Genomic DNA, 24,041 nt, shown 5'->3' with positions numbered 1-24,041 from the left:
TCTCTTAGTGTGCACAAGGGAGGGAGGGATACCTGTTTGCTATGCTCGCTACGTGTGTATTCCACACCACCTGGCCGTAGCGCTGACGAATGGGCGCGTGGACTGTTATGGATGAAAAAAAAAGCGCAAAACAGCGCCGAGTTCACTCGCGGCTTCACGGCTTGCAGCTTACAATGGCGTCGCCTTGAACAACGGTGCTGTGAGTCTCTCGTCGACAAAGCCCGTTCTCAGACATTGGTGCGCCATCCGAGCGCCGTAAGTCATCACTGACACCTGCCTATACGCCATGATGAGGTCAAAGGTACGTCACACCTCCATCCAACCGAATTTAAGGCAGTCTCCGCAGTGATGTCAGTATCACACGGGAACATTTAGTGCCACTTTCAACAAACGCATTCGCCTAAAGTGTCATTCGAGGATTGTAACACGATGAGCTTTAGTGACATTCGCTACAGAACGCACCTGCCCCTTAGTCAGTTTGGCGAACTCACTCAATTTGGTCCGGCAAGGCGAGTGTGTATCCTCAACAGCAGCGCTTCGACTTAAAATAATTTTGTTTTGAAAATTAACTCGTCTTAAAATGCCCATCCCCACTCCTCCCCCCACTGTTCCCGCTCTCCAGCTACGCCTTCCTAGCTTTCGCCGTATACCCTCCTTCCACGGTGACCCTCCTTTCAGGCTAACTACCTACGGGTGATTCTTGTGGCAACCACCCACCGGTTGAGCCTTCTTACGCTATCGCCATACCCTACTCCTTCCGTGGCAATCATCCTCCAATTGGGGATTCTTCGGCTGTCGCGATATCCTCCTACTTTCACGGTACCCGCCCTCTAAGTGGTTCCGGTAGTAGCTACTCACCGGTTACGCTCGGGTCATACCCTCCTTCTTCCACGGCAGCCATCCTCCCAGTGGTTCCCATGCCAACGTACCCGCCAGTTACACTGACTACTACGAAGACTTCAACGTAAAACCCAGGAAAGGGCGCTTAACAGCTGTCGCTGTGAAACTTGTTTCAACAAAAGGGAGGTTGGCTGTAAGCCGGTCCTTGCCTGTAGGCCGGTCCGGTTGGCTGTAGACCGGGTTCTGAGGCCAGAACTCCTGCAGCTTCTTTTACCGGCGGGCCCCCGTGATGAGCCGTTGCTTTTGGTGTTGCAGGGTAGAGCTGAACAGAGCAGCTTCCCATGAGAAAGGAGTGAGATGGGTTGTGTGTGTGTGTGTGTGTGTGTGTGTGTGTGTGTGTGTGTGTGTGTGTGTGTGTGTGTGTGTGTGTGCGTGTGCGTGTGTGTGTGTGCGTGCGTGCGTGCGTGTGTGCGTGCGTGCGTGCGTGCGTGTGTGTGTTTGTGTGTGTGTGTGTGTGTGCGCGCGCGCGCGTGTGTGTGTGTGTGTGTGTGTGTGTGTGTGTGTGTGTGTGGGTGGGTGGGTGGGGGGGGTTGCCGTGGAGTTTAAGGGACTCCCGCATGGAGTGGTTTGTTGGCTTGGTTTGTTTCAATGCGTTAGCATTGGAGCTCCCATTCGCGCAAAATGTGTCCGGCGTTGGTGGTTATGAAGCCTCGGGAAAGAGGAAGCAAAGTGTAGAGAGGCAATGAGCGAGACGAAGGGAGAGGGTGGGATGAAAGCGGAGGTAGGGCGAGTCGAGGAGCGGCGAGTAGCAAGAGTGAAGCGGTAGTCACCAATCAGAGACGAGGGGGAGGACAATGGCGAGGGCGTACGGCGTGGCACAGCGTGGCACATCGCATGGTGCCACCGTCAGTGGGGAACACTAATGCTAACGCGCGCTTGGCCGCAAGAATCGCACTGATCGTGTGACACTGTCTTTGAAAGCTCAGCGTAAAATATTCGAAAAACGAGTAAGGAAATTGGACGATAACAGGTGCGCAGCTAGGGTATTTAAATACTTTTACACGAAGAGTGTTGACTCCCAGTGGCGGAAAAAGACTCGGAAACTAAGCGGTAAGTTTGCAGGAAACAATAACAGAGAAGTGAAGAGCTTTAAAGAAAAGGTAAAAACGCAGAAAGTAAGAACTGGATTAAATCAATGGAAAAGAAGCAGACTCTAGAACTATATAAAGATTGAAAAAGATAAATCAGGAGGGAATAGGTCGATGATAACTCAAGAGGCAGCGCTCTACTATTTGTACCAGGGTGTCTTATTATCAGGGCATGTCTTAGAACGCGAAGCTACAAAAAGAGATTTGATCAAGACGTCACATGTGCAGTGTGTGGTATATATGTATACACAATTGAACATCTTATACTAGAATGTGGAAGTATCCATTTCGATGTCGATGCAGGAACAGTCACTGTCCCTGAGGCCCTAGGGTTTAAGGTATCAAAGGTGATGTGAATGAATCTGCGGCAGACGTTATGAAGGAGCGATTGGAAGACCGGTGGTTTAAAGGCAGGGGGCGGTGACTTAAGATTACAAGTACAGGATTTAAAATTGCATTTAAAGAAAAGTCGTAGATTTTGGCTATTTCGATGAATTATGTGAACTGGAGAGGTTATCTTAAACCCTAAGGGAGAGAGACTGCACCTGCGTCGACATGCAACGCACGTATAGGCGGTACGTAAAATTTGGCCAACCCCTAGTTGTCTCGTGCAATCAAGCCAGGTTGAAAAGAAGCAGAAGAAGAAACAAGTGCGCACACTCTCCTCTCTTGCCGGCGGTTCGCGGTTCAGAGAAAGCAATATCTCGAGGTTCCTCTTTCGAGACTAGGACTGCCTCTGTCTCTTACAGTTCTTCTATCGTTCGGTGCGAGTGCCAAGGGATTCCCGTTAAGCAGTGTATGCGGCTACCTTCACGATTACATAAGTGCAACTAATCGATTATCCTGTTAGCTATACACAAAATTCTTTCGCATGTCCAAAAAGGCTAGATTGATTCTATTCCGGATGACTCATACCTCCTGAATTCATTTTATTTTTCCCAATTTTTTTTTTTTTATCTTGATTCAGTCTTCTGACGTTTCCTTCCCCGCGCAAATGCTTCATTGGCATTCTACCCTATACCTTGGCCAATCCCCCCACGTGGGTATGTGCCATATTACTTGAGGAGAAGAAGAAGAAGAAGAAGGTGGGTGAGGCTAAATACTTATCTGCAGGCTTTAGATGATACTGGAATGGTTTGCACAGTACATTCCGCTATCAGGGTGCTCTTCTTGGCCTTATGATTCACCCTTTGAGCGATGCAGCTTCTCAGCACGGCGAAATGGTAAGGGCGTCACGGAACTGGTGCTCACTTGATCGCTTCTAATTGAACATAAGTGTTCGATCGGCTTCTCATCCAAGAAATGCTGGTCAGCGCGGCTTCTGGAGAGGCGAAGAGCGAATGAGATAAAGATAGGCAGGGATATTAGCCATAACGGCTTCCAGCTGGCTTTCTTGCAGAAAATTTAAAGCTTTCCACCTAGCCGTGTTAGCTATACCACCCAACTGAACCGGATTTGATCACTTGGAACTGACATTGATGCTCACCTGGTATTTGAGAGTCTTCACGCGCAGTGCTATTGTGGCACTCCTTGTTTAAAAATCGCCCACGCTTTGCTGCCTCAAGGCCGCGGTGCGGTCGGGGAGTGCTTGAGCCTCTGCAGCCTTCGTCTATACGTCTGCCTTTCATTTGGTGCACACGGTGTCACAGGAGACCAGCGATGTCCTGCCGAATGAAATGGTCACCGCAGTCTCATTCAAGCACTCGCTTTTTGTCTGGCACCTTCATTGTTGCCGCTCGTGACATATCTGTGGCCGTCTGAGTTGGCAAAGAGTAAGTTGGATTATGCCTTATGCGTGGTCTCACTATATCTTCTTCAAGCGTCTTTTGGCTGAAACGCAAGTTGCGTTTGAACTTATTTGTTAAAACGCATTGCCTTCCGTCCTAGGCGATGGTTCACGTACACCTCTTGCATGAAACTCATAGCAATGTGTCCGACGTAACAATTTTAGCTCGTGCTATTCTGTCCTGAGGACAAAAGCAGCCACTGTGTTATCGACGGCAAGCAGACTTGGCTCTTACGGCGAAGCAAAAAAAAAAATGGCGTACCATTTAGCGTGATTAGGCCAAATGCGAATTTGGTACGCTAGCTCTGCGGTTTCGGTTCCCGGTTCTGTTATCAAGTTCAAGCAAGCTTTAGACAAAGATCGACGAAATCGGACTTAAGCTCCGCCTTAAGGCTATTACGCGATAGCGTGAATGAACTAATGCTCATACATGCGAACTTGGTCATTCTCTATATTCATAGATCGCTGGGAGTCTTCGTACCCCTCCTGGCGCAGTGGTGCAGTGGTTAAGCAATACACCACTGTCATGCAATAGCAGGTGCTGCCACCGGTAGGGCTTGTGAGGCCCAGGTTGATCTTCCTGAGCAAACTCTCGCGACTATTCAATGATTGAACTGCCAACTCCACGGTGGGCATGGTGGGAGCGGACAGAGAGGCAGCGGCGAAATAGGCGAGGGGGGCTTAGTGCTAGCCTACTGAAAATACTTAAGCCCTATGCGTGCGGGGCTAACATCTGCTCTATTGAGAGAAGGAGAGGAGAAATTAGAAGTTTACAACCTAGTGCTACACAGAAATGTGCAATAATGGCGGCACATATCCTTACTTGCTCACGTGTATATGCAATAACAGTGCTTGTTTCTCAAAAAGAGAAAGTAAATTAAATGTTGGGAGCCACTTATTGATTTGTCACTGATAACATCAGTATCATTGCATACACTGTGCATTATCTGGCTGTCAGTGTAATCATTCCCAGGTGCCTCCATATTTGGGTCTCTATGGGCGCAAACCCTGGAATCTAGCGGCTGGTACCAAATTCGACGTAGTATAGCTGGACTCGTGACCTTGCGTTCTGTTTTTTTTAAACACGCAATGACTGAGGCGCTGCACACGTATATCCCGGCAGCACTCTGGGGGGAATAGTTTTATTTTCGAGTTGAACGTCAACGTAAAATGCGTTTGTTCCTTCTTGCCATTCGAGATCTTGTATACGGGCCCAATGAATGTTTAAAGAACCAGCACTCTACTGCGTTCCCAGATGGCTGTCGTGAAGGACCGCATAGTGTACTCCTCCTACCCTGACGTCCACGTACCGGAGTGCACGCTGTACAACTTCATGGTGCAATTCCTGAAGAAATATGCGGACAGGACAGCTTTCGTAAGTGCCTCTTCGTGATCCAAATGTAAATGCTATACATAGGGAAGCATAAATACTGCAGCCTGTGAATGTTGATCAGAGCCAAAGCACAGAGTAATTTCTTTTGAATAGTAAGAATTGGCCCCTGCGTACATTGGAATTCTTGATCAGGATACGCTTTGGTGTGTAGTTCACTCATCCGCTCTTTGCACGTAAAGATAATATCGCAACCTGAGAACACCGGGTATATGAAAAACTGATACGCCGCTACTACATATAGAAATACAGCAACGCAAGACCTCTTAATTTCTCGGGTTTAAGGAAGCTCCCGAATCGCTCGTTCGCAGTCTTCTTGAAACGCGGTCGGGCAGCTCCACATCCCTGTAGTGAGAACAGAAGGAGGAAATTGCTTCGCCGATTGGAAAAGTCGTCCACAAATTGTGAATGTTGCAATCACATTGACACCTCTGCACCTTACACCTGTCTTCCCCGACCCCGTTCTTCTGCAGAAGAACGAATTGGCACCGATAGGCAAACATTTGGGGCAACTTAGACAAAGTTGACGGAGAAACTTCGCAGCTTATTGTCGCACACCGGCTTTGACGACAGATATCGCATGCACTGCCACCCGAGTCCACTACAGTTGTGCTCACTGAAACATCGCTCGGTGTCAATGCACCGTTTTCGTACCTTTCCCCTTTCTCCGCCCTCCAAGATCGATGGTGCGGATACCACGAGCTACGCGCAGCTGCTGAGTCGCCTTCGCCAGTACGCCACGGGTTTCCACAAGAACGGCGTGCGGCGCGGCGACCGCTTCATCGTGGCCGTGGACAATTCGACCGACGCTCTGATCTCCATCCTGGCGCTCATGTTCTCCGGATGCGTGCCCTGCTTCTCTAGCGGGCCGCGGACGACACGTACGTGCAACTGCTCCACGCACCGTCTGCAGCGTGTTGAGACGAAATTAATGATACGAAACGCAAGGTTTTTTATTCCTTTAATTTGATACAGCATGCAACCTGGCAACGAAACCGAACGTCTGAAAAAAAAAAAAAACGTCCCATATGTAGTAGGGGCGGCAGAAAGTTAGGTGGGAGGACGAAATTAAGAAGCTCGCGGGGATAAGGTGGCCGCAGCTGGCACACGACAAGGTTAATTGAAGAGATATGGGAGATGCCATTGTCCTGCAGTGAGCGTAGTAAGGCTGATGATGATGATGATGATGTTGATGTACGCACGAAGCCCCACAGAGCCGGTCTTCAGCGTCGCAATTCCACCCCGATACACCCCAAGAACAAAGACTCAAATGCCCTTGAAAAGAGGCCCTCTAGCCAAAGGTGTCGACTGATTGCCATGACGACTTGGTTAATCCTCTGGAACCTGCTTGCGTGAATCGCAGGGTGGTTGGCAGGGGCGAGGCGATTAACCTCGGATTATCCGCGACGTCATGACAGGTGGTAGATGCCATGAATTGAGGTCCTCCTTTTAGGGGCATTCGCCGCTTCGTTCTGAGTTGGACCCGAGCTTCCCCCGTAGTGACATTTATCCTTCCATGCTGGCTTCCTTCCCAAGCCGCCTTGCCCACCACTTATTAACAGACGGTCAAAACATGTTAGCGCATATACAAAAAGCTTTGTCACCACTTCGCGCATGAATTATAATAACCTGTATTGCATGTAAAACTTCATTCTCCGCAATGAGGATTCGTCCTGCTGTCGGCTACGGCGAGGCCATGTCTTGCGCTTGCGCTAATGTTCTGATCGTTTTCTGAAGCAAAACAAAGATCACTGCTAACTGGAACAATAAAAAATGCCGACCAGATGAGGAGCAGTAAGCACAAGAGTGATCGCAACGGCGGAATACATTTTATGGTGGTTCAATCCCTTTCTTCGCAGGGGCTCAGACATCTCCAGATGTGGTGATTAAGCGGTGATGAAGCAGTAGGCGATGATGCAGATGATGTCCTTAAAGAAATGTATTTACAAAATTCGCGAAGGCAAACTGCAAGTCACTGAATCGAAGTCACACAGAGAAGTTCAGCAACTGTAAATTGCAGAAAATCTTTCTCACACAGAAATAAAACTGCAGAAAACCTCACTTATCGGCCGACGGTTTCGGCTAAAGCCTGGGTGTTCTAGGAGTACGTGCTAAGCACGGAGCTTCTAAATGGGTTGTTGTTTGATGCTTTTTCATCGCATTTTAAAGGTTCCATTAATAAACCTTTTAAAAAAAACGCAGCTCAAATTATCTTTTTTAAAAGTGCTTTCAGTGCGAAGAGTCTCTTCCTCTGTGGTCTTACGCCGTGTTGATGTTCTCCTCTCTCAAAAGGCGAGCTGGCTTATCAAGTCAAAGACGCCGGCGCTTCGTTCTGCCTGGCCGACATCGACAACTTGGCGTCCATCATCGACGAACAGCCGCAGTGCCGTTTCAAGGTATCTACCGTCTCGCCCAGTGCGCTGCAGCGACTTCCGTGCGCAGTTTTGGGGCTGGTTGTGATTAGCGAGTGATTCCTCTTCCTTACCTTACATCCGTCATTTTTTTTTTCAATCTCTTCTCGTTTTCGGATGGCAAGCAATCATGGAGGGCAGCGCAAAATTGCAGTAACACTCGGCGGGATATAACGCCCTCCATTTGGCATATGCACCCCACCAACTCACCCTCTGTTATTTCTTGCGCTTGATCTATTACATTACTGCTCACGCAGTGGTGAGAAGCTTCGCACTCTGGCTCATTAAAAACTTCCAACGAGAACAGTAACATTTCTTCTAAAGATATGTTGCGCCGCTTTCGTCTTCGCATGAGTGACGCACTAAGCTCGATGCTTAATTAAAAAGAAACGGCTCCGGGCTTTGTCACTTTCGGCCATCGCCGGTACGTAGACTACCACCGTCGCGCTCAGTTTAGCAATGTGGGACAAGACCACACGATGATGCTCACTCACGTCATTGAGTTTTCATTGTCTAACTTCTTTGCAGCCTGTCCCATTTTTAAGTGGGGTCGCTGTGTTTGCTGATCCTTGTCCGCTTCACCAAACCATTAGCCCATTCTCTCTTGAGCTTTTGCACCCTTAGGTATTCCTCCATATCATCTTCCCACACCTTCTTACCTTCTTGGGTCGTCCTTTCGGCCTCTTACTTTCACTGCATGTGAAATTTTGGGAATGGGAATCACTGGGATATTTCGTCCCCTTCTTTCCACTGTACTCTTTGTCCTTCCTCACTGCATCAGCCTTCCCTCTTGAATTCAACGTGTAACATCTGCTACTTGACCGTTCCTCAGGCCATTCCGTACTTTATTCTTCCCTGTCTCTCCATGCATCATTCTCAGCGCGTCATATTTGGTGCAATTTTCTTCTATCGTTTAACGAAGAGCTTTGTTCCATCTCGAACAAGCGTGTCAGTGGCTTGCGGGCTACGGGCCTCCCGCTGAACTGCGCTTACAGTGCGAGTCGCTCCTGAGTGCCTTTACTGCGGTTTCTGGCGCAGAAGATATTCGTGACGAAGGAGACGCCGGGCTTTGTCGCGGTGACGTCGTTCCGCAAGCTGCCCGAGATGGCGCTTGAGGACCTCCGCGAACCGGACACCAAGAAGGCGCTGTGCGCGATCGCCTACACGTCGGGAACCACGGGCGACGCCAAGGGGGTCATGGTGTCCCAGTACAGCTTCGTCGCTGCCATCGAGAGCATGAAGTGAGCTGCGTCCTCCCTTACCTTCGGTGATGTCTGAGTGAGGTAGCACACTCTCCGAGGCGAACGGATGTTGCCGTCGACACACTCCCTACTTAAAAGTACTATATGAACGGAGCATACGGAACCGTGGAAATACGCAGTACATATCGTATCGAAAAATATGTAGATTTTGTATTTGAAATATATTTTAAACACGCTTTGTACTTGTTTTTCACGTGGTTTTTATATACTTTCCGTACAGTTTCTCTGTGATTTTCATAAATAGTGGTTTTTAGGTGAACGAGCGCAGCCTTGTTTGGAGTGCAGGTACTGTTCAAAAGCGATTAATACCTTTGGTTCCTTCGATGCAGCAGCTGGCGTCGCTACTATTAAGTATTCCTGCTGACGTCACTTGTTATTCCTTTTTCTAGTAGCATATTTATCATGCCGGCCACGTGCAAAGCAAACGAAATCGCGCTTGTCTGGGTCCTTCCTGGTTGTGGTTCTGCGTTCTGCGTTCGGGGGCGTAGTGTATTGGCTCACGAATGCACAGAAACGGTCGTGCACATGAACGCATGATGACTCTTGAATTTAAAAATAAAGAATATTGTAGATTTTTACATCATGCCGTATTTGCACTGTGAGTTATATGAGCAAGCCCTTAGTTTAGGGCTCCTTCCTAACTTCCCGTGCCTAGTGTTGTATTCGCGCACAAAACTGTCTTGCACTAACACCTTGGTGCTTGATCATTTTTTCCCCGCAGCGGCCGTCTTTCTGCGACCTCGTACTCTGCAGGCAAACGCCTTAACTGCAGTGAGCAGTGGGTCTTTGATTTCTCACGACCGCCCGAAAGCGCTCTCAAATCTCTGAACTGTGTTCCCTCTACTACTGACAGGAAGCAACAATGGCAGAATCGGCATTTCGTGAACGCCTTTTTTTTTTCGCCGTGCGGCCTCATAGTCTGGCACACTTCGAAATCGAATAAACAAGTAGGTGAGGGGCCATCATTACGGATCAGTCACTTCATCCGAAGCGGTGTCGAGGTCTGTTCGGGTCTTTTTGAATAATGATCTTCTTAACGGTGTTGCTTTATTTCAACCGAAGCGATCGTAGCATGCCAGTGGCTACTACGGCAACTGGTCGTATGTTTTGGTGAGTAGCAGGCCACGTAGAAGTGACGGCAGGCTGCCCAGAAGAGACAGAGGCAGGCTTGCGCGGAACTCGAATCTAACAGGTTATTTGGGCAAACCTGTGCTTTTAAAATAAGGTGTTCGGCGGCACCTCTACACTGCTCTAGATTAGAATGCCCCGTCGTTATCTGTCAGGCTCGATTCAAAGGCACCAGAGAACTTCCGAGGTAAGACACGTAAAGCGGTGGCAACAGTCTCGAACGCCAATACATCATGACAGGTATCGGCCAGTATGAGGAGAGGTCCGCTGCACCTTTCTGAGGTTTGAAAACAGGCTTGGGTGGTGTCTTTCACGGAACTTTTCTCGTACAGGCAAGAGTCACTCATCTCGTGCCTCTCAATGGTAATAAAGAGACTGATTTACATTTGATGACTCGGTTTTAAATCGGCTGTCCTAATGGACAGAATCGAACTTTTACTTGCCATTATGTATATGACTGGGTCCCGTTCGCATCTCAGCGCACAGGACAGCATTTTGTATTAAGCAATTCACTTGTGCACAAGAAGAGAAAAGACGTCCCAACCCTTTCCTTAATCCTAGACGTGTCGAAGGCCTATGACTGCGTTCTGCCAGAAGCCATCTTTTCTCAGCTACAGCGCATGAAGGCGACAGGGCGCATTATTTTATTCATTCAGTTTACCCTACGAGTGTCGGAGGCAAGTATGCCTTGGGAAGACATTTAGCAGCAAAAGGACCCTGTCTCGAGGAGTGCTGCAAATAAGTGTTTTACCGCTTTGTGTAGCATCGCTATGGCAGCACTGCCGGATGCCCCAGCATGTGACCATGCACCGCTGAGAATGTCAGTTTACGCTGATGACATCTGCTTGGGGATATCCGGTTACCAGCAAAGGTGTCTAGCTGTGATCGCACGAAGGGCTCTTTCTGTAATGCAGAGCCATTCGGCCACGTTAGATCTCTCACTGTCAGCAGAGAAGTATTCTTCAAGTGCAAACTTGAAGTGATCTAGTTTCAACTTGAAGTTTGCACTACGGTATTTCCCGCTCAATTTAATCCTAACGCCAGAATATTTATTCTGAGTGCCATTCAATTTAATCCAGGTGCCACAGAAATTAACCCAAGCGGCAAAGCGTTTAATTAAAACGCCAGCGAATTTAATCCTCGTGGATTCTCACACTGGACCGCTCAAACTTAAAACGCGGTCTACAAATCCCAGACGCGTTATCGATGAGTTGTTCCTGACGAAGCATTAGACACCCAATGAGCAAGTAATAATAACAACTTTTTATAATCATAAAAAATAAGGGCCGGGTCTTTATACCACCGACCACATCAACCGAAGTACAGGGTGAGCGCGAAGCATATTGCAGATATGCATCGCCAGTGTCCTGCAACTCGCATCATCATGTCACACCTTTATTAACCTGATAAGATGAGCGACTCACTCTAAGGTTATGACTAAGATAAACTCAATGTGATCAGGCGATAGTCCACTCACATGACTTCGCATCACCTGCAACCTGACGTCCCACATTCTCAACCAAAGTCATGAGGGGTATGGAACGAAACGTTATGTCGAATGTAATGACGCTATCACTTCGACACACCTTTAGCTAGCACATTCGCTTGTTCCTACATGACACTAATAAACTGCACAAAGATGTGCAATTCTTCCCGCCTTATAGAGCCACGTGACTTTCAGGAAAGGGGAGGCACTTTCGCGACCCAACAACATTGGTATCGGATTTCCCTGGGCAATACGGCTATCATTTGCACACAGCTATTTCGTTGAGTCCACTCTCCGGTCTCACGCGACTTGCAGTATCATGCATCACATGAAGTCGCTATTGCAATGTTATCGCTATCGCTAACTCTAAACGCTTTCGCTGCATCATTACAAGTTGTGACGTCACAAGGAGCCTACTTTCATCATAACGGGACGTTATGGCGACCCTGCAGTGGGTTGCAAGTGATGCGAAGTCATGTGAGTGAACTATCGGCTGATCACAGGGAGTTTGTCTCAGTCATAACCTCAGAGTAAGTCGCTCATCTTATCAGGATAATAAAGGTGTGACATGATGACGCGAGTTTCAGGACAGCGCCGATGCATATCTGCAATATGCTTCGCGCTCACCCTGTACTTCGGTTGATGTGGTGGGTGGTATAAATACCCGGCCCTTATTTGTTATCATTATAAAAAGTTATTATTACTTGCTCATTGAATGTCTTATGCTTCCTCCGTAACAACTCATCGATAACGCGTCTGGGATTTGTAGACCGCGTTTTAAATTTGAGCGGTCCAGTGTGAGAATGCACGAGGATTAAATTCGCTGGCGTTTGGATTAAATGCTTTGGCGCTTGAATTAATTTCTGTGGCACCTAGATTAAATTGATTGGCACTCAGATTAAATATTCTGTCGTTTGGATTAAACTGAGCGGGAAATACTGTAGATCACCTGCAAGCGGTACTCCGTGGATAAAATCTGCCTCTGGTGTCTGACCTGGCTCAGGAAGCTACAGTTCGAACTCCACTATCGTACACACTGCCACGCGTGCTAATGGCTGTACCAGAGCGCCCTGGTCACGTCTAGCATTGCAGAGTGATAAGACCGCGTGTCGGAGGCGATAGATGAATGGCATAAAAAAACAAGCACAGCAAAGAATAACGGCATTATTGTCTTTCTCATTCCAGAGCGATGAACTGCGCCGAAGACAAAGAGGTGGTCATCATTCTGTGGTCACTGTTCTCCATAAGCGCGGTTCGTCTTTTCATGGACGGGCTGTGCATCGGAGCTACATCAGTGATGGTGAAGCCAAAGCTAGGGACTGCGAAGATTATGGAAGCTATAAACAAGCACAAGGTGAACCCTTCATTTGCCTTTGCTTTATGCTCGGATACAGGAGAAACGTTTTCCGCATGTCACTTATTTCTCACTTAGTCCCCTCAAATATACGACGAATGTAATCTGTTACGAGCAATGAAGTGGAGAAGCTTTCGTTCTTCATTCATGCAGTGTAATCAAATTTCGGCCAGACTTGCAAATTTTTAAGTTGATTTCAGAGCTACATTTTGTTTTAAGCTAGTTGGTATAGTTGTTACTTGCAATTAACATCTTTTAAAAGTCGTTCTTGTAGCGTTAGATAGTAATAAAAACGCGGACAAGTTATCTCAGCATGGTCACAAAGCCATGTCATGTAAAATAAATCAATTAATCTTTGTTTAGTTGCCCAGTGCTCATGTAAACAAAAGTTAAACTTTGGCGTGCATATTTAAATGGAAACGCTTCACACAAGAATACCTTTCAAAAACTATTCCGTGCGTACATAGCGAAATCAAGAGCTGTATTGCGCTCCTCAGCGTCTCAGGATTCATGCGCAATAAACATTCTGCTGCTATTCGTTACAAAACGCCGAAGGGATGAATGATTGCAATCGTAGAAAATGCGAATGTGCAGAAAATGAATCACAAAGTTTACTGCCTCGTTTGCTTAGTGTATCGCTTTGTATGCTTTTGCTTTTGGTTAGCGAAATAAGGCATTGGAACCAAAGGAAGGTTTGATCTTCTGATCTCTTTTCTTGGTGGTGATACTAAGATGGTGGTACTCCGTCGCCGGAAACCCATAGAATTCGCGACGCGCCGGTACCATCGGAAGCGCGATTCGCTCACAATTTTCGAAAACTACACATAAAGAAAAGCCATTTCCTAAATTTTTAGTACATAGTTCGATGTAATTTTTCTTCAAGAGACAAAATGAAAACCGGAGGGTTGCTTTAAAAACTAAATTGATAAATCAAAACCTTGACCAAATTAGCCATATAATTTGCCTCTACCCCTTAAGCGGTTGTTCTCGATAAACTGATTTCTTTTCTTTACTCGTTTAGCGCATGTTTGGTTACGCTAACTCAGGCCTAACCATCTTTTCTGAATTCCATGGTAGAGAGAGGGCGGGCAGATGGTTCTTGATAATCACAAAGTGAGCAAGGGAGGGGAAAGCCTCAGGGCACTTGCAAAGCTTTTCCTTTTTCACAGTGTATACTACAAGCGTGCTTTAACCGATAGTGTAAGGCACGGGGCAGCACATGCAACACCCCCTATATTCTGGCGTAATTATTTTTTCTGTAATTCGCATTTTCCTGTTTTACTTCCCGGCGCTGTGCATGTGAACGCGCTTTCTATCCCATATCTCACTTTAGCGCAATTCAGAGTTAATGTAATATTTTCATCCAACGCTGTTGAATTCGCGCTAATGCAACGGTATCTCTGAAAGATAAATACAGGATAAACGTGAAAGAAGACATTTAGGGTTCTCTGAACATCTAAAGAATGAATTGCCCATCTTTATCGCAGATGTCACAAAAACAAATGGGGATGAAAAGTGGCGGTAGATTGTCGCGAAGACCGCCCCTTATTTTGAAAGGCGCTCCAAGTGCGGGAGACCTTTTTCTAGCTCGCGCTGCTCTGCTGCACGTGCCCACGATCAGGTTCATAAGCGAAGTCGCTGTACGTCACAGCAAGCTCAGCTGGCGGGGAATGACGCGCGCACTTTAGAGCGGGGATGCCGCGCGCGCACAGCTGAACGCCTTACCACTCATTAACTTCTGACAGTCAATTTAGCCTGACCAGGCTTCACCCTCGCCAATCAGATAATATTGTAGATGGACGGAGAAGAATGCTGTGCAAGGTTGTCGCGATTAGATTTGTAGCTATTCCACAAAAAAAAAATACAGAACACGTCTAAAATTCCGAATCTTTTGCTGCACGTCCTTATTGCCCATGTTTTTGAGTAGCGGCACTCAGGGATTAAATTCTTGCGGAGTTAGATAAAGGAGCTGGTCTTCGTGTCCGACTTTTAATGCGAAAACAGGCTTTCGTCATGCAGTTTCCTTTTCTCCGTAACGAAAATTTCAAATTTTTCAATTGGGGTCCCGTGACACTAACTGGCCAGTCAGAGAGTACCACCTGATTTGAAATTCCCTGGGAGGTGGCGAACTGCTGACCATATTGTGAACAAATTTCTCACTGTGGCAGGTGGCAGTTAAAATAATGATTGGTCAAGAGAGCTCACGTGACCTTTTGACGTTATCACAACCTGGCCACCATCGCTAGTAGAAACCTGTACACTACGCTGTGAGCTACCCGCCTCAGTGACAGGTGGCGATAAATTTAATTCAAATTATTTCAATGCAGGTGCCATCTGCCCACCCATGAGCCTTACATGAGCTCGGAAAGAGCAATCTGGGTATCACAAGCCCCACCGGTGGCTGTTTGAAACAGCCACCTGCCGGGAAAGTGGCACATCGCTTAACGGCTGCACCACTGCGCCAGGAGTGGTATGATGAGGACTTCCCGAGATTTATGAAAAGATTGAGAGGGTCAAGACGTCATCAATGTCACGTAACCACCAGTGGATCTATGATAGGGTGTCACCAAATCTGAAAATCTGAGGACCCCCAAAATTTAGAAGTTGGCCCACCGCCAAAAATTTCAAAAGTCCCCCCATATATGGAAGTAGGCGTACTCCAGAAAATGTATTAAAGTGAATCAGTGGGGATTAGCTGGCGTTTAGGTGGATTAGTGGGGCAGGTGAGTATTATCCCACATAGTAATCCAACTTAAGGTACTCGAATATTCTGGAAGATGATGGCTGATGCATACCATATAAGGGCTATGAAATCGCTTCCAAAAGAAGTTTTGGCGGTAAAATCGCAAGAACATTAGAGACTCATTACCTGGTGTAAGCAGGTCCCTGGCGTAAATCGCGCAGCCTGCTCCAGCGTATCTGGCCTGTCCCCTTTTAAGCGGCAGGGCAGGACAATAATCTGTTAGATTGTACGCGGAACGTTAGAGAGCGCTGAAATCGTGGCGCGCAAGCGGGCGTCACGTGGTATTTTTCTTTGTATTTCGCGGGAATCTGTAGTGAGAGGAAAAAGTAATATGTAATAGATCGAAAGTTAGAAACTTTTCAATAAGACGTTTTGTGGACGGTTCTACAACGTTCTAATTGGAATGTTCTGCCGAACTTCGTTGCTTGCGAAGTTTGTTCGTCAATCTGGACTAATTATGCAATTAAGAATAATATAAAAACATGGTGTGACTTGGTCAATACGATAGCCAGCAACATGCATTTGGTCGCGTCTTCTTAGAGTACCTCGGCATAGTTTATACACTGGCCTAAGTTAGCGGAGACACCCTGCATAATGCACACCGCCGACGTGTTCGGTGCTTAGCGGGCTAGGCTGCTGAGCCTGAGGGCGCGGGGTCAGTCCTGGCCACGTTTTGAGGTAGGCGAAATGAAAGACGGCCGTGTGCTGTGTGAAATATATGCGCGGTGTCAGAGGTGGTCGAAGTTTATCTGGAGCCCCCCCCCCCCCTTTCTTTCTTTCTTTCTTTCTTTCTTTCTTTCTTTCTTTCTTTCTTTCTTTCTTTCTTTCTTTCCTTCTTTCTTTCTTTCTTTCTTTCTTTCTTTTTGTTTCTTTCTTTCCTAATTAATTTCTTAATTTCCTTCTTTCTTTCTGTCTTTCCTTCTTTCCTTCCTTCTTCCTTTCTTTCTTTCCTAATTTCTTCCTTTTTCTCTTTCTTTCCTTCTTAATTTCACCGCAGGTTACGGTTGTGTGCGCGTCGGCCGCGCCCATGCAGCGGCTGGTGCGCGACGCGCTGAACGCGGGCGAGACGCTGCGCAGCGTCACCTTCGCCTGCAGCATCGGCGGCACGCTGCTGGAGTCCTCCGTGGAGCAGATGCGGCGCGTGTTCGACCTGCGCCGTCTGGGCCACTCGTACGGGCTCACCGAGGCCGCCGGAGTGGTGCTGGCGCCGCCCGTGCACGACGTGACCGTCGCCTTCCTCGGCTACCCGTGCCCCGGAGTGCGCATCAAGGTCAGGCCTATGCGCGGAATCAGTTTTTTGCTTACGGAAAACAAGATTTTTATTCCAGAACATCGGTTGAGCGTCTGCGGCAGAGGCAGACAAAGGCTTCCTTACCTTGCTCCTTAGCCTGAACGCATGCTTCACGGCATAACCACTCTGCGCTTGCGCAGTAGGGCGGCAGTAACGGCGCCGAGTACACGGTGGCAGAGCTAACATTCGCTGCTGCCGCTGCACTGTAAAGAATGGGACGCTGCCAGGCTGCCAAGCCATATGGAGCATTGATGCAATACCGCTAAAATGCAAAACGAGCGCGCATAGGCGTGCGCGTGCCTTGAAACAAAAAACAAATAAGTATAGTTAGAGGCATCTGCTTGCTTTCTTAGTGTGTCAGGACTAATGCCTCCACTCACTGATTTCGCCGATCTTTGTCCGAAGCCTGCTTGACCTCGAAAACTGAGCTTCGAACCGAAACCGAAGTGAGAAGCGAAGTGCTGGCGCGCCTAACTCACATTTGGCTTAACCGCGCTAAATCTGCCGCCATTTTTTTTTTCTATTCAGAGACATATATTTCTATTATTGGGCGCGTATTCTCGGCACCAAACGGGTACGTGCGGTTGCTCACGGCTTTGAGTGCCTCCTTACCAAAGGAGCGACTAAGAAAGGTTGTTAAATTACGTTTATCTTTCAACTGTTGTTTAGATAAGGGAGCTTGGAGGCCTCATTTGAGGTAAGGAAACCGTGTAAGCTAAGGGGCGTTCTGAAATTTGGCGCTAAAAAAAAATCTGCTACACGTATCACAAATCGCACAAAAAGCTATAACTAATATTCATGATTTCAAAGGAGCATCAGGGAATATGGGAATGGATGAACTCAGCGGCGTTAAGAATTTTTTAAAGATCCGCTGCCATGGCTTATTAGTTAGGCGTACAGCTGCTCAGCATAACTGTCATGTTTTTATACATTGCTCTTAAATATACGTTGGACTTGTATTTGTTCACAGCATTAGAATTTTGATGTTCATGTTCTTGACTTTGCATTAGGTAGGTCTCTAATAGATTTTGTTAGCTTTATTTTATGTTTCTTCGCCGTTTCGATTTAATGGCTAACTCAGTTTGTGTAATAGGTTGCGTGATATCATATGCTATTTTGCTGCTGTCTCTTTTTGTAGCGGTAGCTACATTACGGTAGCATTTCGAGCCTTCAGCGTGGCGGCGCCGTGGCGATGGCGGCGTCGCCACGCTGTCACGTGGTTGGTCACGTGGTGCGGACCAGCTGCCGGCGGCGCGGCGCCGTGACTGATCACGTGGTTCGTCGCGTGGTTGGTAGCGTGACCAAGTTCCACTCGGCCATCTGTAGCTATCACGTCACTCCAGGTTTAACCAAAGCTAAACCATTGCCAATTATTTTAAGCGGTGCTTGCATAATCTCGTGCTAGCGGTCACACTCCAGTGCTCGCACTTATGAACCTCGTTCTATACTTATGTTGTACACCTGTGCTAAAATGCCACACATACAAGAAATGACCCTAGATTCAACCTCAAACGTGCGTGTACCCAAATGATGTTCAGGGTTGTAGGTTGTTGTGTGCACACTCAAAAATAGCGTGGGAAGGAGCCCTCGAAAGAACGGGTTCGTGGAAGTCGCACATACAAAAGGGGCTCACTAGCAGCTGTAATCTTCATAAGGGGCTTCAGAGCCGATCGTTTATATTTCCATGTGTGGACGGACATAACAAAAAGGAATACTGGTATAAATTTGTCACTGTCGACCAAAAAGCAGATTTTGATTTTTCCGTTATGTTGGCCTCGATACATGTGGTCATTTGGTACCAGTGAAGTTATATTGTGACAGGCGGCCGGAAAAGGATGGGAATGATGTTAGGCACCAGGTCGAATAAAGCTGCAAAGAGTTTTGTCCTTTCAAAGTGTCCCGTCTGCTCTGCTGCGTGATTCCTTTCTATCAGATATTTAATAGTTGAGATCACCACCCATCTAGGAGTAGCTGGGCTACCACAGTGCGAGCAGTGTTGACACTGCCTGAAGCGGAGCGTGAGCTGTGAGCCGTGCGGCTTGCTCGTTTTTCGCAGGTCGTTGACGTCGACACGAGAGAAGCTCTCCCGGCTGGGAAAAGTGGCGAAATCTGTGTAAAGATTCCGAGCGTAATGATGGGCTACCTGAACAAGCCGGACGCCACAAAGCAGGTCCTCGATCCCGAGGGATGGCTTCTTTCTGGTTAGTGTTGATTGTCGTTAGGTTTCGAACAAAGGTAGAATACGACTCGAGGGTTTTTTTTTACGTGTATAACGAAGTTTTGGGAATGACATTGTAATCTCAAGCACGAAGGCGCAACCTCTTGGCGTTCTCAAGCTGTTAGCACATGTTGTATTGAGCGCGTTATGTTTCACCGCTGGCTGCTTTACTTGGGCAAAACTCCAGCCACAATTGCTACAGTTTCTAGTGGCCCTCTCGATACCGCTTCACCTACTACTGCTGCTGCTAAGCGCAATGCTTTCCCAGGCGACTGCGGTTATTACGACGAAGAAGGGCGTGTCCACTACATCGATCGACTCAAGGACACGATCAAGTGCCGCGGCTACCATGTTCCGACCGGTGAGCTGGAGCAAGTGATCAGCTCGATGGCCGAAGTGAGCGAGGTAGCCGTGGTCGGCGTGCCCTGCCCGCAGAATCAAGACGCGCCTCTGGCGTTCGTAGTGCCCCAGGCGCCCGCCACCGGGAGCGCTGCCCTCGCCGAGAAGATAAAAAATCATGTGGCAGGTAAGGACCAGGTCGTACGAACCTTTGTTGGGACTTAAAGCTGATGCTCGCTTTATTGTTCCTCGCTTTCCACAAGGCCGGCTCACGAGGTATGCATACAAGATTTGAGTTTTCGAGAGAGAAATACTTATTCCTTAACTGCCAAGGCTAGTTTAAACTACCGCGGCCACAATTATTTGAGAGGCCTGACAAATCCAGGTAAGTCCCTCGACAGGTTCGCCGAGAGCATCCGCCGTTCGCCATGTTCTTCCCAAGGCGGCTCGCGGGAATTATATTCCGCGCTACGGCTTAACAATGCAGCAGCAAATTTCACTCAAAGGAAGCCCTCCAGTTAATGGCGTCGACCGGTCGTCATGTCGTCGCGGTTGGACCCTTTGCACCTGATAGAATGACATTGCGGAGGATGACAGGTGCAAGGGGATAAATCGTGCATTAGCCTCAGCGTCATGACAAGCGGCCGTTCCATTGGCTGGAGGGCCTCCTTTGAAGGGAATCTGCCGCTGCTTATTTGAGCTGTATCCGATTACAGCCACTGCTTCCGAACAAGCCTGTTTGCCTGCACACGGAAAGACTTGACAAGCAAATATGACGCGCAAACATGACAAGCAAACTTCTTATCGGGAATAATATGGCGGACTGGTAAATTCTTTGTCGCTTTTTAGCTACAAGATGCTCGTATTTCTTTTAAAAATTGCTCAAGTTGCTGTTAAACTGACAAAACCCGAGTCTGGTTGTCGTCCTCTTGATGCCGTCGGTGAAGCGTTTGTCCCTGGTTTATTTTGTTGGCTCACCAGCACTGGCTGCCGCCCGCGTTCAGGAAAAGCTTAGAACGTCATTTCGGCGGTGGTTGGGTGCAATTTTCGGTTGGAGCTATACTTCTTGCCCACGCACCAAAGCAGGACTTAATGCCACTATCCTCTAGAAGGTAGTATGATTAAGCTTGAAGCTATTAGAAGAGCATGACTGTTCATTATATATAGCATTGAGCTTCCTTTTTGTTCTCATCGCCATTGCCGTCGTCTGTCTGGCTGCGATGTCTGCGTATTTCAATAGAATTTTGACACGCTCTGCGCGCTGCGCTAACAGCATCAGCTTCCGTCAATGCACGCTAGACACGATGGGCTCATTACTGAGTTATTAGCGTGCCGATCTTATAGCGACGAGTTCGACTGTTAAGTGTCTCGTGTATAACAGAGGGGCATGAGTTTTTTTCTGATTAAATTCTTATGACGACCAGCGACGAACCGTGTCTGTGCAACTTTGCGCGCAAGCCACGAGATTCTAAACGAGAACTTCCAGGCTCTGGAACAGCTCGGAGGAAGCTTGGTTGACTCCGCCTTTATGTCGTGCGGAGGCGTCTCTTTCTCTGGCGTGTTTAATATGTGTTCAGCTTGAACAACTGGCCTCCCTGAGTCCATGTTTTACCGTGTAGAAAAGGAGATGTTGCGGGTCTCTGTTTCTTACGTGCAGTCGCCGTATACTGCCATTAATTCTCCTCTAAAAAAAAAAAAAGACCCAGAATAAGCGGCATTTTCTTTGTGTGTGTGTTCGACAATGGAGGGAGGTGCAGTTGGCTCGCAGCTCCTTAACGTGATTGTCCTCGCGCGGTGGTTAGATGACTGCGTGTGTGGGCCGCTCGCGCTTTCTTCTGCAAACAGCGCGAAGGACAGACACACTGATAAAAATGGCGCAACAGAACCCTTTCTTTGTCTCTTCGTTCTTCACGCTGTTTTCTAGAATATACTGCTGCTCAGTCAGGTGTCCGTTATGCTGGCGCTGTGAACGCCTGCGCTGTTTCTAGGCGTGTAAGTCTGAAACAGCCAGGTAGAATACAGCTACCTTGGACCTTGTGGTAACGCGGCCTCAGCGTTGCGTGTGAAGGGGGTCTTTTGGACTTTCCGCTGACACAGGGGTTATCTGCCCCCTGAGGACAACCTTAATTATGTGCGTGTATGTACGTGCGCGCAAGTGGCGGGCACCACTTCATATTTTGTGATATTTATCTCGAGCGCCTTGCCAGGTATATTAACATGCAAACAGCTCCAGTCACCATTAAGTCTCTCTCTCTGCGTTATGAGAACAAATTTTCCGGGTTGCTTTGAGGTCACTTTTAGGGGAATATTAATATTTATTTTCCGGTAAAACTTTTGAGAGCTGCCCATCATTCTTTTTTCTTTGACAAGTGAGCTGTGATTTTGAAATTTGGAAATTTGGAATTTGAGTCTTACCACTCATTTAAAGTGAGAGTTTTCATGTCGCAGCGAAACTTATGAATATTCCCTTTTCCCGCGGACATTACGGAAATGGAATGCTCTCAGTCCGAATATTGTAGATGCCTCTACGGTGGCATCGTTTCCGGCGTTGCTTCAAAGCTCTTAATACTTTTGGCTCATCAGAACATTTATTTCCAATGCTCATTTCGTGAAATTCTCACGCGAGATGTCTTCTTTCATTGCATAATGTTGTTTCTTGGAATTTATTATTTGTGTGCTGTGTAACGTGTACTGCGTTGATTTTGTTTTTATTTTGAAAAAGAATATTAACTTGTAGCCCATTCCTGCTTAAGGGTTTGCAATGAATCCAGCTGTCATTTGTAAATAAATAAATAACGTTGCTGTTTGTGGACGCTGCAAGCGTAGGTTTCTACATTATTCAATCAGGCTAGTATGGGCTAACGCTGGTTTCTCACACTCATATTGAACGTTTTCAGCGAGAACACCGAGCCATATGAACCTGTACGGAGGTGTGGTATTCACCGACAGCCTGCCACGAAACGAGATGGGAAAGGTACTGAAGAGAGAGCTCAGGAAAATAGCTGCTGCTAAAGATACGGTGAAGCTGTGATTTATAGTAGTTTGAATGTTTCCCGTGTGTGCTTGTAATAAATTTAAGCAAATTATTGCTCGATGCAGGATGTTGCGTGTCTGTCTTACTTTCCCAGGGACCTAGTCAGGCACTCTGTACCTTTAATTCCTGACCTTACAGTTGTCTGGGAATGGGTAGCTCTGAATAAAATGAGATCTTCGTGTTCAATCCTACCAGCGCCTGACCCGGTTAGTTGCCTGTAGTTAATGAAGAACCATAAGCCAGGATATGCTGAATGCGCAGTAAAGCGAGGAGCTGTGATTCCGTTCTCTCAACGGTGCAGTCCCACAGGACGGGTTAGAATAAATGGATGGATGAAAGCGTCTCTATGAAACGAGGTGGTGACAGTTGTGACCATGCTCGGCTTTTTTTTAAGCAATCCGTCAACCTTACCGGCATTACGTGCTGCCTCTCGTGTTTTCATAGAATGATTCCTTTCAGATTTGTCTTTGACGACTTCTATATAGTTATACGGTCCTCTTATTTTAATGAATTAATCCAGCTATTACTTTATGCGTTTTTACCTGTCGTTTGAAGCTCTATTTCTCCGTCCTTGTTTCCTGCATACGCACTAGTTAGTTTCCTAGTCCTTTTCCGGCACTGTGAGTGAACACTCTTTCAGTATAAGTATTTAATACCTTAGCTGCTCACCTGTTGTCTTCCAATTTGCTCAGGCGTTCATATAATATTTCACTCTGAGCTTCCCGTGCTTCGACTGATGCCCAATGCTTTTCCAATGCTTTCCGATGCTTTTAACTACAGTTTCTTGCCGCTTTGACCAAGTTCGTTAATTAGCTTGATTGGAATTTTTTCTATCCCTGCCGTTGTGCATTTAGGAACCTTTGCCTCCGGATTGTTCCAGTGGAGATTGGTCATTTCTAAGCTCGGTTTCATTACCCTTCCCTGTGTGGCTTCTTCATCCGGGGAGATTACCCTATCGTCGCTCCTAAATGACTCAGCTATAACTGATATATTTAACAGCGTCGTCTCCCTCTAAGCATTTTTCCTCGGCATCCTGAATTCATTCCTGCATTCTTTGATTATTTTTAGCCAGATAGCCTATATGTTTCCAGAACATTCATGGCCCACCTTTAGTTGCATTACGATCTAGCCATTCAGCGATCAGCGGACTGCTGTATTTTATTCGGGGCGAGGATATGCACTTATTTCTTTCGTCGATAACGTTCCAAAAGAAGCTGAACTTCTTTGCCTCTCTGTGTTCTCTTGAAGCCACCCGTCGTTTATTGAAAGCTTCCTTAATTTCCTTATTTCACCAGCATCGTGGCTTGCTCTTTACTCTCTAGCGGTTTTCTACTTTTACTTGTTTCACTTTCGTGCTGATAAGTCGCTCTGATTATAAACCCATTTTTCCAAAGTCCGTTTCTCTGTTTCTCATCAAATTGCAGCACTATTGTTCGTCGTTTAATTTCGTGATTCCTTTTATGAGTTTCCTGCATTTTTTAGTTTCCCCCTCGTCTATCGCCTGTTGCGGAATTACCACGTGATTTGTCCCTCACATTTAATTTCTCTACAATAGTTAGGTTGCGCTGCTCACAGAGTTCTAGAACTAACTTCCCGTTACAATTTGTGTAT

General features: G+C 47.1%; 1 protein-coding gene across 3 annotated transcripts; it reads left to right on the top strand.

Annotated features, from left to right (window-relative positions):
* LOC144136359 (uncharacterized) lies at window positions 1-22,491 on the top strand. 3 transcript variants are annotated; one of them, XM_077668620.1, is made up of 10 exons: window positions 2-301; window positions 5,030-5,149; window positions 5,844-6,045; window positions 7,457-7,560; window positions 8,614-8,816; window positions 12,637-12,805; window positions 16,546-16,818; window positions 18,896-19,040; window positions 19,326-19,583; window positions 22,294-22,491. In XM_077668620.1, the coding sequence occupies exons 1-10, from the start codon at window positions 287-289 to the stop codon at window positions 22,425-22,427; spliced, it is 1,623 nt and encodes a 540-aa protein (XP_077524746.1). In that variant the 5' UTR covers window positions 2-286; the 3' UTR covers window positions 22,428-22,491. The 3 variants fall into 3 exon arrangements, with proteins under 3 accessions (XP_077524747.1, XP_077524746.1, XP_077524745.1); XM_077668619.1 differs by lacking the exon at window positions 2-301 and adding an exon at window positions 3,149-3,211; XM_077668621.1 differs by lacking the exon at window positions 5,030-5,149 and having other exon boundaries at window positions 1-301.
* Window positions 22,492-24,041: the final 1,550 nt, after the last annotated feature.

This window comes from Amblyomma americanum, chromosome 6 (genome assembly GCF_052857255.1).
Source record: "Amblyomma americanum isolate KBUSLIRL-KWMA chromosome 6, ASM5285725v1, whole genome shotgun sequence".
Taxonomy (NCBI): Eukaryota; Metazoa; Arthropoda; class Arachnida; order Ixodida; family Ixodidae; genus Amblyomma; species Amblyomma americanum.
Note: the sequence above shows the minus strand (reverse complement) of the source record. Positions and strands in the feature narration are given on the sequence as shown.

Bases quoted from the DNA above. Each gene is read 5' to 3' on its own strand.
- LOC144136359 (XM_077668619.1), top strand. From the start codon at position 3,167: ATGATTCACCCTTTGAGCGATGCAGCTTCTCAGCACGGCGAAATG. The intron at 5,150-5,843 runs GTAAGTGCCTCT...CCGCCCTCCAAG, and splicing joins ATGCGGACAGGACAGCTTTC to ATCGATGGTGCGGATACCAC. The intron at 12,806-16,545 runs GTGAACCCTTCA...ATTTCACCGCAG, and splicing joins AAGCTATAAACAAGCACAAG to GTTACGGTTGTGTGCGCGTC.